Raw genomic sequence first — 16,200 nt, 5'->3', positions numbered from 1 at the left:
CGCCGCTCCGGGGGAGGAGGAAGAGGAGGAGGAGGAAGAGGAGGAGGAGGAGGAGGAAGAAGGGGAGACCCGCGACCCGCCGCCGCCCCCACACCACGAGTGGACCTACGAGGAGCAGTTCAAGCAGGTAGGAGGCATCGCTGCCCGTCACCAGCACCGGCTGCTCCAGGCAGGCATCCCCGGTGTCCCTCCGAGGCCCCCAAACTCGGGGTTCAGCCCTCCCTGAATGGGCACCTCTTATGCCCCCAAACTGCTCCCAAACCCTGTCTGTGTCCCACCCTAAATGCTCAACACCACACCCCATCCCAGTCCCAAGCCAAGCAGACAGCCCCAGTACCCCCATTTGCCCCAGATATTATTGCAGTGCCATGCTAAATGAGAACCTCCAAGGTATCCATCCGCTGCCCCCAAACCTCATCCCAGGAAAGTACAATCAGTGCAACCCAGCATCCCAGTCCTGGCTCCTCATCCTCCTCTAAATGAGTGCTCCCTGAATGCTCCTCACTGCCCCTGCCTCTAAGCCCTGTCCCACCCTAACAGGCATCCTCATGTGCTCCCCATCTCCCTGCCACCAGACTGTGTCTCACCCCTGCTTCGTGATTCCATCTCCTCAGTGTTCCCTTTGCCTGTCCACAGGCCCTGCATCATGATGGGGTGCCCCGTGTCCAGGCATCTCCCTGTGCCCACCTGCATCCCTGGTGCTTTCCATAACGGGTAAAACAGGCTGACCCCTGTCCACAGAGGTTTTGCAGAGGTGAAAAAGGGCAAGGGCTCTGGTGTGCGTGGTTATCTCAAGGAACCAGCAAGCCATGGAGCTGAGCTCCCTTGTGTCCCTGCAAGGGCCAGGTCATATTATGGCTGGTAAATGCAGCCCAATGATTTCCTACGTTGGAGGGAGCAGCACACTGATCCTGCTGCCTCGCTCCTGGTGGGCATGGGGGAGACCCCTGTGCCGCTGAGATCTGGTGCAGGGAAAGGGCTCATAAACAGGACGGAAGAAAGATCTGCCTGTATTTAATGTGCTAGTTAGCGCACAGCGAGTGCCACTCCACACAAGGGTGTTGGCATGGAGTGCACAGCACCAGGCCAGGTTTGTGCTCCCCATGAGGTTCATTGTCAGGGAGAGAGGGGCACAGTGGGTGACAGGGAAGATGTGGTGAGCGGAGAGGGTAGAGATGTCCGTGTACAGCTGGTGTGTGGCATTTTAGGATGGCACTGCTCAGGAACAGGAGGAGGAAGGCAGTTACTGCCTCATCCAGTTCTGGCGGGAGAGGATGGGAAGAGCAACAGGGACTCAACTTTTGGCTGTTATGGGGCCTTTTTTGTCTCAGGAGTGCTCAATACGTTGTTGTTTGGAGGGGCCAGGGCTCACCCACTGGGCACCTGCCTGCCTGTGAGGCAGCAGGTACAGGGGCACAGGCAGCACCTGCCTCGCGGCCGTGCCCGGGGATGCTGCCAGTGCCCGACGCTCCTTGAATCAGCCCGGGGAGGGCCGCGGTGGGTGAGCTGCACAGGCCAAACAGCTCGTCCAGGAAGTGTTACATTACACCCTGCTTCAGAGAAAAAGGCTGACTGTCCGGTTCCTGGGGTCAGCCGGGAGGTGGGAAGCGGCTCCTCCCTCCCGGGGAGGCTAGAGAAAGCATCCCCGGCATTTCTCGTCCTTCAGCCTCACGCCCTGCCCCTGGCTGGGTCTGCCTGTGCTCCTCGTGCAGGGCAGGAGCGTTGTGAATACTGGGAGAGAGATGGCAGGAGAGGTTGGGGTGCGAGATAAATCCTGCCAACACTTCCCAGGGCCAGAGCTGGCTCCTTCCTTGCTTACTCTCTTTTGGTTTTTTTTCCAGTCATAACTGGAAAGGTGATGCACTCCTGCTCTGGAGACTCCCACCTGGGGAGTGGGAGAGTGGGCTGTCCCTCTGCAGCTTAAAGCAGGCTGTGGTGCCAGCTTGCTTTGTGGTCTGCAGGGTGGCTGTCATTTCCGTCCCTACTCTGTCATCATGCAGGAGGGGACATACCCCTGCCTGGGAGGGACATGTTCTTGCTGGGCTCTCCCCAGGCTGCAGGGCTGTGGCTCACCCAGCCTGGGGAACAGGTTCTCTGCTCTCCACAGGGAGTAAGTGGGGAGGCTGTGCTTTGGCTTTTGGAGGTTTCCCAGTGGCTGGGCTGTGATGCTGCAGGAGGGAGGTGAGGGGAAAGCATGCTGGAAAGCTGCTGGGGCACTGGCAGTGTGGGCATGGGGAGAGACCCTGTGGTGACCAGGGCTATGTTTCCCACCAGGACTCTCTGCCTGAAACTGCCCCAAGCCATCATGGCATCACCTGAGACCGGTCTCAGGGTTTGTCCTTGCTGTCATCCTTCTGGGTCAGTAGCATAGCTAAGTGAACAGGGACCACCAAGTCCAAGCTGTTTTGCAGAAGGTGGTCAGGGAGACACTTCTCCATCTCTCTGCAGTGGGGGAGGACACTCTTCTGGGGATGGGTTGGTAAACTGGTGCAGGACCAGCCGTGGAAGGGTTCCCACACAGTGCAGTGGTGCTAAGAATGGGAGCAGAGAACAAGGGTGTGGTGGAGGAACCCCCTGAGGGTTAATAGGCAAATGGTGCTTTGCCTAGAGGAGCACTTTGGGGAAATATCCCCTGTGTTTGCCCTGGTTTTATATGCTTCCTGAGACGCTGCTTTGGGGAGGTGGGGTGGGGGCTGGTGAGACCTTTGCTCTGACTGGGAGGGCTGCTCTGCTGTTACGAGGTTGAGACCCCCTCACCCCTGCCTCTTGCATCAGCCCCTGGCGCCAGTTTATGTACATTGATAAGGACACATGGGTAGAGATCTGGGCAAAGGTCTGGGAGGTCTCCACACCCAGGGCTGTGAGGCGGCCCCAGCCCTGAGGTGGGGGACACCAAGTGGGGTCTGACCATGCACTACCCATGAACCCCAACTTTCTCAAGGACGGAGATGCTGCCAAGTTGCAGTGCTGTGGTGCTGCATCACATTTGACTTGGAGGGCACTGATTAAGAGCTTGGCATTGCTGGTGCCAGCTCAGCTCCATGAACCCAGTTTTCCTGCCAGGGGAGCTCTGCTTATACACAGGGATGGGTGCTCTCATTGCCTCTAAGCGATGGAAGAATGCCACCAGATCCCCAGGCTTCCTTCTCTGTCCTCCAGGGCAGGAGGGATTCAAACACCTGGGCTTTGTGTCCAGCTGTCAGTGGAGTGTTTGCTGGCAGGAGGATGCCTTCCCTGCCAGGGCCCCACCAGAATGTTCAGACCCATCTGTGGTTGGGGGAAACAGAACCCTCTGAAGCTCCTTCCTCCCTTCCCAAGAGCAGCTGACAGGGGTGAGCCCCAGCCAGCCCTTTAGGGACTCTCAGGTATCTGGTAGCCTCAGTGGTGAATTTGGGGGTGGCTGGTTTTGCCAGCAGCTGTTTGCCATCATCCTCAGCCTAATCGTGGTATGGCTGTTCGTCCTCCCTCCTGCCCTGCCTGTCCCTGATACTGGCAGTTGCCTCTTGCACCCACCTGCCTGTCCCTTACATGCATTTAGGGAGGGCTTGCCGGCTGTGAATGCATTCACTCACATCTCAAAGCCTAGAGGAAAGTGCCTCAAGTTGACTGTAGCCACAGACCTCCTTGTGCCACAGATCTCTACCCCATGCCTTAGAGTCACCCCAAAATGTGGTGGTAGGGTCTGTGATTTGCTTTCTTCTGTGGTGGTGTCACTGGGAGATTGAGGGAATGGAGGCAGGAATGTCCACGGAATGGAGGGAGAGGCTGAGGAGGGGGAACCTGGGGAGAGGGAAGTGGTCTCCATGCCCCAGCCCCCTCCTCGCCTCCAGCGCATCTTCAACCCAGGTGCAGCAACAACAACTGAAGGGCTCCCAGAGCTAAATTAGAGAGTCTCTGGTTACACTGCGGAGGCAGGGAGGGGGTGGATGTGTTGTGTTTGCTCCTGTCCATGTCTGCCTGGAGGCTTCTATCCAGCAAACCTGTGCGCAGAGCTCTGCTCCTAGTCCGGGACCACCTGCAGCGGGAAGATGGCATCAGCAGCAAGGGTCAGTGTGCTAATCCCCAGAGCTACAACAGCTCCAGCAGCTCAGCATGAGTGCAGGGCACAGGGCAGGAGCAAGGGGCTGCTGGGGTAAAACTGGGAGTAAATACAGAAGTGTTTTGGGGGTGTGTGTGCATACAGACCAGAGTGAGCTCATGGACCCACGTTAGTGCCCATGTAAATGTGGGGGTACGTGTCTAATCCTTTGTGAGGGCTGATGCGCGTCTGTGGATCTGTGAGTGCTCCTGTGTTTAGCAATCCTTGGGAGACCCTGTGTGTCTGTATGGATCCATAGACTGTGCAAATGTGTATGAACCCATGTGAGAGCCAGAATGGGCTTATGGATCTGTATGAGTATGCTGGTGTATATGCACCCATACATGTGTGTGTGTAGGGATGTGTATGAGACCACGTGTATGTGTGTGCCCACACACGTGTGGTGTCCCAGTGTGTGTGTCCACATGCATGCATGTACCACTGTCTCCATGTATGGAATTGCATGGACCCATGGGTGTTTGAGGCAGGGTTTGGGGGCTGAGCCCCCTCCAAGACCACCTCTGCTCCCATTCTCCAGCCCGGCGTGCTGAACTGTCCTGGTGTGTGCCAGTCCCCTGCTCCCCCTGCTGCCTCCAGGGCACTTCCCAGTCCCACTGCAGCCTGGAGAATGCTGGGAGCCTCAGAAGCTGCCATGACACCATTTTCCAGCTGGGGGTCCTGATCGCTTGAGGCTGGGGGCTCCAGAGAGGACATGTAAAAACTAGTTGAGGGTGTGAGAATAAAGACACTTTGGAGGGCAAAGGAGCACTGTCAGGAGCCCCCATCCTGCAGCTGCCTCTGGCACCCGCCTCAGCCGCCTCCCCAAAATCAGATGCGAGTGGAGAATTTGGAGGGTGATGCACCCCCACACCAAGCCTCTGATCATCCACTAACTGGAGTAATAATGGAAGTAAATTCCCCATGCTGGCAGCCAGCTGGGCAGGGCTGCAGCAAGGAGGTTAGATCTTGGCTGGTGGACTTTGGTCCAAAGGCCATTTTGCAGCTGTGTGGGGGTGTGGGAGCGAGCTCAGGTGTGCGTGGGGGTGAGTGTGCGTAGGGGACAGGCGGTATAGGATTGTGTGAGTGTGCACAGGAGGGACGTGTAGGGGACATATGAGCATGCACAGGAGGGGGCCATGTGTGTGGGCATGCACATTAGTGGTTGTGCATGGGGAGAGTGTGTAAAGGGGATGGATGGATGTGCACAAGGATTGTATGTGCACAGGAAGAGTGCATAGGGGTGCCTAAGTGTGCATAGGGTCTGAGCAGAGGGGGAGCATATTTAGGGGCTGTGTGAGCATCCATAGTGGGGCTGTTTGTCCAAGGATGTTGTGTCCAGGGTGAGTTGCACAAGGAGAGCAGGCACAACATTGCATCTGCAGAGCAGGCTGTTCTGTGCGTGAGTGTGCAGAGGGTGAGCATAACTGCGTTCCCTGGGGTACAGGGCAGCCAGTGGCGGTGCCTCTTTGGTGGGGCTGTTCTCCCCTGTAGGCTGCAGCTTGGGGCTGCTCCATCGTGGATCCAGAGCTCACATCCCAGGTCTGTGGCAGGGCATAGGTGACCACCAGCCCCAAATGCTCTTTCTCCTTGGGCACTCAGCTCTTTGGAGGCCAAGACAGGGACTAGGGTTGCCTGCATGGGGGAGCTGGGTGGGGAGGGCCACCAGCCCTTTCTCCCACATCATCCCTTCAAAGCAGACAGAGGAAGGGGAAGGCCCCAAGGTGCACGAGGGGGAGTGGGTATTGAGCAGCCAGTGCACATCCCAGGCACGCACACAGCCCACCCTCTCCTGTGTATGCACCCCCATACTCACCCAGCCCTACAGAAGGTGTGTCCATGCACAGACCTCCAGGACATGCCCTGTGTGCACACACAGGGTGTGCGTGTGGATGTCCCCCAGGAACACTTGGGGTGGTGCTGGTGATGAACAGGGTCCCAGGACTCTGATCACCCCTGGAGGGATTGAAGGCAGGGGAGTGTCCCACGACTTCAGTCACTCGGGGAGGGATCGTGAGGGAGACAAGAATGGAGAGGGAGGCAGATATGAGGAGCAAGGCAAGGCTGGAGGGGGAGGCAGTGGTGTGGCAAGCGCCGGCAGGTCAGGGAGGTTAACCCGAACAAATCCGCTCATTGACTCCCTGCCTGCTCAGCCATGAACGAGTAACAAGGCGCTGATCTTGGGGGACGCACGTTCTCCAGGAAGCGAGACCACCCCATGCCATGCCACAGCCCCCAGACAGACAGGGCACACAGCAGGACAGGGCCATGGATGGCACCCACAGTGGCACCACACAGCATGTGTGCCTCCAGCTCTTGGGGGAGCCGAGCCAGTACCCTGTGCCTCAGCTTCCCCTCCTGAAAAATGTGTTGAGCAGGAGGCTGAGGACCCTGTGAGCCCCCCCACTTCACTCTGGGGCTGTGGGCAGGGGGCTGCCCGTCTCAAGGCCAGCTCTGCCAGCACACAGTCCCTCACCTTGCACAGAGCCGGGTTAATGTTTGCAGCAGGCAGCCCTCCCGGGAGCGGCAGTGCCTGCTGTGGCGGGGAGGGGGGTTTTAATGACCTGCTGGATCTGCCGCATTATCAGCGCTGATTAAACCTGCTGCTCTATAAAGCACCGTTAAATATTAAGCATGATGAAAGGCTTTTGGGGGGGAGCCACGGCTCTGGAGGAGGTCTCCAAACGGAGGTGTCCAGCCCCACCGGTGGGGTGACCACTGCGGTTGGCGATGTTGGGGTGAGCCAGCATCTCGGCACTCGTCGTGGCTGTGGGGTCAGGGGAGTAGCATACCCCCAGGAACCAGCAGTGCCTTCAAATGCAGCCATTGTCCCAGCAGAGCCGTCCCATAACCATTAACTTATTAACAACTGGTGGCAGAGGCGAGTGGTGGCTCACAAGGTCAGGGGGTGGTTTGTGCCCGGCGGGAAGTGAACTGCCCCCCAACTCTGGCAGAAGGGATGGGGAGGAGGGACCCACAACCCCTTAGCTCCTGTGTGTGGTCTATGGCTGGGGGGTTCTGACTGTGGACACTGTTGCGTGTCCAGTCCCTGTACCCCCGGGTGTACAGGGCTGTGCCTCAAATGGCAGTAGCCAGTTTCCTTGATTACCTGCAGAGTAAACTGAGGCGGTCATGGCTATTCCCCCTATGCTATCAGGGAGCAGGGCAGAATCAATTCCAGTGTCTGGGTGCCTGGTTGGTGTGCATCATTTCCCTGAGGGAAGAAGCTGGAGACCCCCATTCAGAGGTGACAGTGGTGCTCTGGAGGGGTGCAGTGACTTCAAAACAGTGCGTCAGTGGTCAGCCCCCTGTGGCGTGTGGCTGCACCCCAGGAGGTCGGGGGAGCAGGGAGACAAGTGTTACCTGAGTGCCCTGCGTGAACAGGGGCCAGATGGAAAAATTAGCAGTGCAGATAATCAATGTGGTGCATATTAAGCGGCTCAGGGTTAGGGGGAGGTTTGCAAGGTGGGGGGGAGCTGAGCTGGGTCCGGGATCGATACAACTCATATTAAGTGGATTAAATCCTGGCTTCCGATCTGAGCCCTGGCTGCCAGCAGGAGGTGGCAGCTAAGCAGGGGCTGTGCGGGGTCCTGCTGAGAGCTGAGATTGCTTCCCTTGGCAGCAGTGCCCTGGTGGGAGTGTGTAGGGGCTCACTGAGGCAGGGCAGCCTGGAAGTGCCCGTGGGGTGCCTTAGCACCTCACCACATCCTTCCACCATCCAGGGAATCAGCTAGGCTAAGTGGTCTCAGGAACCCCTGCAGGCCCCCCTGGCTCCAGGAGAGGCATCTCCTGGGTGAGTGAGTGGAGCTAACAATGTTATTTAATTGCGGTGAGGAGGAGGAGGCACAAGGTTTATTCACGTGCCTTTAATAAACCATGTTCGACCTGCTGACCTTTAACCTGCCTGACAAGGGCCGTTATCCCCACCCCTTAAGGAATATAGATGTCGCTATGGCAGTGGGATGACAGGAGGGAGCAGGGTCCCAGGGCTGCACCCAGGGTGGGGTGGGGGATGAGGACATTCTGCCCTAGTCCTGCACCAGCACTCAGGCAGCGGTGCCAGGTGGAGTTGGTGTGGTGCTGGGGTTCCGTGGCTGATGAGGTGGCCAAGCACTGTGGACCGCGGGGTCCCCGAGATCGGCAGGGCAGAGCTGCACTGTGCACTGGTGGGGTATCGATCCCGGGACTTGACAGTTTAATACTTCTGTTTATAGAGGAATATAGTTACATCGATGGCGTTAAATGAGTTACTAATTATATCAATACAAACACGATTAAAAGGGTCCTTGCTCATAGGTCACCACAAGCAGGAGCCGCTGCTTGTGTTGCACAACTGCCCCCAGGCAAAGCCCACTTCACTGCTCTGAGGCACATGGCTGGGGCAGCATGTGCCCCTGCAGAGGGGGGTTGTGCACCCAGATAGAGTGCCTGGCTGGGGTTGTGCGTGCATGTGTGGGATTGTGTGGATACAGCTGTGGTGTGTGTGCTCCTCTGGTGTTGTGTGTTCCAGTCTCAGGCTGTGCGTGCCCATCTGGGATAGTGTGTTCCAGTCAGGGGCTGTGGATGCACATATTGAAGTTCCGTGTGCACATAACAGCAATGTGCATGTTCCATCTAGGGTTGGGCGTGCATGTTTGGGGCTGTGCGTGGCTGTCTGGGGCTACATCTGCCTGTCTGGGGCTGTGTGTGCCCCTCTGGGGTTGTGCAGGCCTGTCTAGAGTTGTGCATGTACATACGGGGTTGTGTGCCCATGCAGGTCTGGGCATGCACGTGTGGGGTTGTGGCTGCTCATGCAGAGTGGTGTGTACCCATAAAAAGTCTGTGCATGCCCACCTTGGGGTCTTGCCAGCCTACCTGGGGCTGTAGATGCCTGTGGGAGGCTGTGCACATCCAGACGTGGTTCCTGTGTAGGGATTTGTGCCTGTGTGGGCTGGGCGTGCGTGTGCGGGCTTGTGCACACTCATGTGGTGTTCTGCTGTGCACGCTGATGCAAGGTTGTGCGTGCCTGTGCAGGGTTGTACGCGCCCATTTGAGCTTGCATGTGGCCCTGAAGAGGATGTGTGTCTGTGTACAGGCCTGTGCACGTGCTTGTGTGGAGTTGTGCAATGACCATAAGGGGTTGTGTGCACTCATGGGGGCTGAGTGTACCCACACTTGTGCGGTTGTGCAAGCTCATGCGTGGTTGTGCATGCCTGTGTAGGGTTGTATATGCTTGCGTGGGCTTGTACAAACCCATGTGGGGTTATGTCAGCCCTCGTGGGGTTATGTAGAGCCAGGTGAGGTGGGTATGACTTGGGAGAGTTCTGATCTGCCTCTTAGGTGGTCAGTCCCCAAGTGAGGTGGGAGGGGACCACAGTCCCCACCCTGCAGGAGGAGGAGCAGGGTGAGCAACAGGACCTAGAGCCCTGGGTTATGGATGGAGTTGGATCCTTCTCTGGGGATAGGGCTGAAGGATAGGTCCCTTCTTGCCTGGAGTCTGTAGCAGACCACCACCTATGCCACCACCCATGCTACCCCTGTGTCACTCCTGTGAAGCTGTGATGGCAGGATGCCTTTACCATCATTGTCTGGGACTCAGCTCCCACCCCCCATGAGTGGGAATCCCCCAAAGCCACCTCCTCTCCAGCCTGAGCATCCCCAAAATTCAGGGAACACCTGGTGCATCCCAGTGTACCCAAGGACCTCACCATCTGGTTCCCTGTTACTCAGCTCTGCCCTTGTCTCCACTTAAAAGCTGACCTTTGCCCCCCGTTGGATGTAACGTTTTTGCATCTCAGTGCCCCACAGATAAAAGGTTAGGGGTTAATAAACAGTGGAAAAATAGAACCTGGCACTTGGAGGGCACACCTGTTTTGGGGGCTGGAGTCAGTAGTGGCCCGTTCTGGGTGGGATCCTGCCTGGCTTGTAGGAAGGAGAAACACAAGTGGCACCCTGGGGCACAGCAGGGGTGTGGGTGCAGAAGCTCAACCACTGGTGATCTCCAGGAAGGCCGTGGCTTCCCCTTGCTGTGGAATGAGCAGTGGTTGCCAGTTTTGGGGGTTTGTTCCTGCTTTGACAAGCCAGGAGATTTCAGAGGATGTAAACGGGCTTGGTAGGGAGCGATGGGGGTCAGAGCCCTTCCACAGGGAAGGAAATGCAGGCAAAGCCTGGCCAACACAGCCTTCCTGGGGCAGAAATCAAAGCAGCCTCCTGGAGCTCTGCTCTGAGCCTGACCTAGTTACTGTAATCAATGGCTCGAGGAGCTCCTGGGAAAGAACAGGCAATGGAGAGGGGGCACTGAGCTAGGCAGGGAACACCACGATGGAGGAGAGGGACAGGGTGCTTGTACCCAGGGGTCAGGGCACTCCCAGAGCAGCCAGCTGCAAGGAGGGGCTGGGTGAGTGGGATCTAGAGAGCAAGGAAGCAGCACAGATGGAACACCACAGAGCCAGGCAGTTGAGCACCAGTGTGCATGGTGGGAGTCTGGCAGTGGCACCCACAGACCGGTTCAGGTACAAGCAGTTAGCACCCTGACAAGGGACAGGCAGCTGGCACCCGTGCGTTAGATGAGGGACCGTGTTAGATGTGTCTGTTCAGTGACAGGAACCATGGGGTGTCTGTAGGAGCATCCCTGCATCCTCACATCCTCATATGGCCCCATGTCCCTTCCACCCCTGCATCCCCACATCTCCATGTCCCCCAAGTTCCTTCACCCCTATATCCTTACATTCCCATGTCCCTGCATTCATGTGTCCTCATTGAATCCCTACATCGCCCTGCCCTCGAGTCCCTGCAACTCCACATCCCTACATTCCCATACCCCTGCACCCATACATCCCCATATCTCTGCATTCACTTCCCCGTCGCGTCCCTGCATCCCCCCCATCCCCACGTCCCATGTCTCTGCAGCCTGATGTCCCTAAAGCACAGCTCCTTTTATCTGTCTGGTGAATGATGTGCTGGGAGGGGGGGGAGGGTGTGCTCCCTTTCTATTGGTTTTTAACGGCCTTTCCCAGCACAATTGTTTTTTAAACGACTCTATTTTGTGCCTGACTTTGTTTTCCAGCTTGCATTTCTTTGTATATGTTTTGGAAATCCATTCTGGACTGCTGAGTTTTGTTTCTTTTCAATGGCTTTAAATTCTTGCCGGGCTTGCTGGGAGGAATTGGTGTCTATAGCGTCTTCGATTGGTGCTAATTTTTCCTTCATGTGCTCTGACTTTTACTGCTGGGCCATCGATCTGGCGGGCTCCAATTTGTCATGGTCACTCAGGCGCTGTGCTGGAATCAGGCGAGCCCCGACTTTCGCACGGAGCTGGCACTTCATGTCCCTGGTGTAGGGGCTGCACTCACCTCCCCGGTGCTGTCCCTCAGCTCAGCTCAGCTCGGGGGTTGTGTCCGTGTGTCTGGACCTGCATCCATCCAGCACGCTTAAGTATCCTCACAGTGTGCATGTGTACAATTGTGTGCTCACTCACCGGCTTGCACACGTGTCAGTGCACCCACAAACTTGCTGGGGCAGCCCCAGTGCTGGCAGCTCCCTCACAGTAACCAGTGCCATAGCCAGGCCAATTTTCCCTGCCCTGGCATCAAAATGCATGGGACCAGCATCTCCACTGTGCAGGTGGACATGTGTCCCTGTGAGGGATGAAATCTGAGGAGGATGCTGATCCTGTGCTGGCACCTGGTGAACACCAGCACTGAGCAGTGCTGAGCCAGAGAAGAGCTGACCAGGGCTGAGCATCCTGATCCCAGGGTCTGGCCTGGGGTTTGCTGATGCCCCTGGGCTGAAACACTGATTCCTCCTCCCAAGAAGGCAAGGAACAGGGGGAAACTGAAGCACTGACTCAGCATCTCTGCAGCAAAGGTACAAAATAGTGGTTTTTAGGAAGCCCACACCAGACCCCAGGCACAGGGAAAGTCCAGTGCTGCAGCACAGAGGGTGTGTTAAGGGGTTCTGTCTGTGGTGCACACACAGAGTCTTTTGTTGTTGGCAGAGCAGGAACGTGGGGTCAGGGATGATGCCAGGTCCTGGCACAGCCAGGACCCTCTGCCTTCCTCACCTACATGTGCCAGCAGCACTGACCCCTTTCTCTCCTGTCCCCAGCTCTACGAACTGGATGAGGACCCAAAACGCAAGGAGTTCCTGGATGACCTCTTTGGCTTCATGCAGAAGAGAGGTAAAGATGGGTGGCTGGGGTGGGTGTCACTGTCTCACGCCGGCCTCAGCTGCTGGCAGGGGCTCATGGTGTGATCCTCTCAGGTCTGAGCTGCTCCAGGTCACTGCGAAACCCCCAGGCAGGTCCTGGGGTGCCTTCCCTGCCCCCCCCCCCCCCCGCAGCCCCAGGCTGGGGCAGCTGTCCATGCCGATTGCCCGTCAGCGATCCCAGCACGGATGCCCACTGGGAACGCCCGGTGGGGATGGCCATTAGCATACCCCTTGGAGACAAGCGATAGCAACACCCGTTAATGATACCCATTAACAGTTTTCAAGGCGTTTTAGTGATGCCTGGTCGGAATGCCCTTGGCAGTGCCCATTAGGGCTCCCTATCAGTAGCACCTGGTGAGGATGCCCACCACCAGCACCTCTCAGCCGTGCCCATGGTGTGCAGGACTGGGGCCAGCGCCGGGCACCCAGGGGTTAAGGGCTCTCCAGCCAACCCATCTTCATCGGAAATCTTTGCTATCGGCATGGGGGGCCGTGCCGGCTCCCGGGGACTCGATAAATGCTTTAACCTTCGCCCTCCCCGGCCGGGCCTCCGACAATTAAAAGTTGCCGAGCGCGGGCGTGTGGGCGGCCGTATTAATTAGAGCCTTTTGCTGGTGTGTGGATTAATGAACAAGCCGCTCGATAGCCAGTAAACCCCAGGCAGAGGTTAATGCCGAGCTAATTAACAGGGGAAGGCTAAAGAGGGGGGTGCGGGAGCAGCGGGGCTGGCCTGTGTGTGGGGTGAGGGAGGGCAGAAGGGGGCAGTTGCCCTCGTGCCCTGCCCGTAGGAAGGGTGGTGAGAGTACTCTCCTGTCTGTGGGGCTGCAGGGGTTGACTTTTGGCTCGGACTGAGACACCACAAACTTGTTTCACTTAGTGCTGTGCTGTGGGGGGCTGGCACAGCCGTGGGGCTCATGCTGGAACTAGGCTGGAGGTGGTGGAGGGGCTGGGTACTACCCTTATGGGTGCCCCCTGATCCCCCTAGCCCTGGTGCAGGGCTATGGGGAGCGTTTCGGCCCCCCAGCATCCATCAGCTGCAAGATTCATGGGCTGTTCTGCGGCTTCATTATCTCTCTTTCCAGAGCTAATTAACTCCCTCGCTATTGGTGCCGGGGCTAATTAAGTAAGTGCCTGCTGGTCTGGGGAGGAGGGAGAGAGCTACTTGCTTCCCTGATGGTGCTCTATTCTACATTGTTCTGTGTGAGGCTGTCCTGCTCCTGTGCCCGCTGTCCCCTTTATCCTTTATTTCCTCCAAGTGGGTGCCGTCCCCCTTGGGGAGGGCAGGCAGGGATGCAGGTGTGTAGTTATGGGTGTGCACAAGCCTGTTGGAGGAGTTGGTGATTTTGGAGTCAGGTAGCAAAAAGAAAGGGGACCAGAGGGGCTGTGGGGCAGTGACAGGACTCTCGGGGTCATCAGGAACTCGGTAAGGAGAACCCATGGATGAGCCATGGCAGCTGCTTCTGTGGCACCCAGGGGTTCACAGGCAGGCCTGTGACACCCAGGCTGTGTCCCCAGGGTGGCAGTGGGCCAGAAGGGATTAATGCCCACAGGGTGAACCCTAATGAAAGAGGATGTGTCCCTCCTATGTCTGTCAGGGCAGTTTCAGCACTGACGTTTGGCAGCAGGGTGGAAAATTAGCAGGGCTGAAAAATGGGTTGAGCACAGCCCCTATGAAGCTGCCCCATGGCACAAGGGCCTACCTGGCCATAGTGGTTAATGGGGGTGATACCACCACCCCCATCAGATACAGGCTACAGGCAGTGGGGCACCTTATCCCTATGCCCCAACTTCTGTGGGACCCCAAAACCAGCGAGCTGGGTCATAGGGGGGCTGTTTCTGCATTTGCTCACCAGGGATCTGCAGCCCCCCCCCCCCATCTCCCTGCCAAGCCGATGGCCCTGCTGATAACACGGGATCATTAATCAATCAAGGCGCTAATTGCAGCACCACAATGGCTGCATCACCTCCCTGGGCTTTTGTGGCCCTCGCCCTGGCTGGGGCCGGGACCATCACTCTGCGGGGACGCAGACAGGTGCCTTTGTCAGTAGGACAGCATCGGCTGCCCGCCCGCACAGCCTGAGATTAATGGCAGGCCACTCTCACTGGCCACCACCGCTGGAGAGGGGGGAAGAGGAAAAAACAGTCTATGAGCCATTGAGTGGGGAATGAGACTCTGCAAACTCGCATTTGGGAGGGAGGGAGGGAGAGCCCCTGAATAGCACCTCCCACCCCCCACGCCCCCCCCGAGGTGTGGGGCTCGTGCCAGCAGCCCCAACCAGGGCTGGTGAGGTACTGACAACAGATATCAAGTCAATATCTCTACCTTTTTCCCAGGAGGATAAACTCCTCTCCCCCTTCCCGACCTGGTGAACAACACAGTCACACACACACACACACAAAAAAAAAAGTTAAATGAACTCAGTAAAAGAATAAAAAGAGCTCATTTTTCAGGCTTATGTGAAGAAGCCGAGCCAATATCAGGGCCATAAATTAGGGATGCTGGAGGATGGCGGTGAATGACGGCTTCGTTTGAGGGGCGAAGCACGGTCGTGACAGCCTCCCCCGACCAAATGGATGGCTTTCCAATACTGCCTGTGCCCCGCCACCTCACAGAAGGAATAAATATGTGGTGGAATGGGACAGGATGGGACGGAGTGGGATGGGATGTGATGCTTGTCCCTCCTCTGCCCTGCTGCAGCTTTCAGCCACTGCCCAGACCATTGCCCTGAGGTGCCAAGGGTGCGGGGCTATTTGGGGGTGCTGAGAAAGTGGGGAGGGGGTTGTAACCAGACCTGGTGGCTGTGGAGACCATGCTGGTCTGTAGTGGGCTCACAGAACCCTGGTGACCCCATGGCCTCGGTGATGGGGGTGATCCTGGGGGACCAGGGATCAGAGTCTCTACTAAGGGTACTTCAAAGGGTTTGGGGTCAGGTCTCTTGAGGCAGGGCACCAAAGGCCTTTAAGCAGTGGGAGGTGCTGGGGGCATCTTTGAGTTTGAGAGGTTTTTCAGGGACTCCTGTGAGAGTGTCTCTGTGTGGGCCTGGGAGGGAAAACCTGTCCACAGATTGTAGGGTGAGTCTTTCCAGAAGGGTTGTGAGGGGCATCCCTCTTCAGAGAGGTTGTAAGGTGGGTCCCTTCTTAAAGTTTAGATGGAGTCTCTCTTTGTGGGACTCTGAAAGGGTGTTACACAGTGAATCCTTCTAGGATACTCTGAGAGATTTTGTGGATTGATGCTCTGTAGAGAGCTCTAAAAATTGCAGAGGCACAACCTTCTCTAAGGGAGTCTGAAGAGGACACTTTGCCCATCCCACTGTGGCTCCACATGCCAGCTGAGAGCATACCTGGCCCCACTGACAGCTCCATCAAAGGTGACCCTGTGCCAGCATGCCGGGGTCTCCCCTGCTCTTGAGCAGAGTGCCACTCTCCCAGGCACCCTGGGGTCCTGTCTGCACCTCACTGTGCCCATGGGCATGGAGAGATGTGTCTCTCATTGTGGGTACCTGCAGTGACAGTGGGGAGAAAGTGGAGGCTGTGTTCTCAGGTAATAAGGGCCCCTGTGGGCTCCCCCCACACCCTTTTCTGTCTCCTTTGTGCGTCTGGAAGGGACACCAGTGAACCGCATCCCCATCATGGCCAAGCAAGTGCTGGACCTGTACACCCTGTACCGGCTGGTGACAGACAAGGGTGGCCTGGTCGAAGTCATCAACAAGAAGATCTGGCGGGAGATCACCAAGGGCCTCAACCTACCTACCTCCATCACCAGCGCTGCCTTCACCCTCCGCACACAGTGAGTGCCCAGCAGTGGGGGAAGGTGGGGGCACCTGCCCTGGGGCACACACCCTGCCCTGGGACACCCACTGGCTCAGCTCTCCCAGAGCCCTGAGTGGGGTCTGACATGGACAGCCTCAAAAGTGGTTGAAGGGCTCTGCCCCTTTCCA

At 57.3% G+C, this 16,200-nt stretch overlaps 1 protein-coding gene across 1 annotated transcript in view; it reads left to right on the top strand.

Annotated features, from left to right (window-relative positions):
• Nucleotides 1-16,200, top strand: part of ARID3C (AT-rich interaction domain 3C) — a 29,186-nt gene that overhangs the window by 10,166 nt on the left and 2,820 nt on the right. Inside the window, exons 2-4 of the mRNA XM_027665374.1 lie at nucleotides 20-127; nucleotides 12,161-12,233; nucleotides 15,866-16,049. Of these exons, the coding sequence (XP_027521175.1) occupies nucleotides 20-127; nucleotides 12,161-12,233; nucleotides 15,866-16,049 (365 nt within the window). The remainder of the gene's footprint in view (nucleotides 1-19; nucleotides 128-12,160; nucleotides 12,234-15,865; nucleotides 16,050-16,200) is intronic.

This window comes from Corapipo altera, unplaced genomic scaffold (genome assembly GCF_003945725.1).
Source record: "Corapipo altera isolate COAL_440 unplaced genomic scaffold, ASM394572v1 61045, whole genome shotgun sequence".
Lineage (NCBI taxonomy): Eukaryota > Metazoa > Chordata > Aves > Passeriformes > Pipridae > Corapipo > Corapipo altera.
Note: the sequence above shows the minus strand (reverse complement) of the source record. Positions and strands in the feature narration are given on the sequence as shown.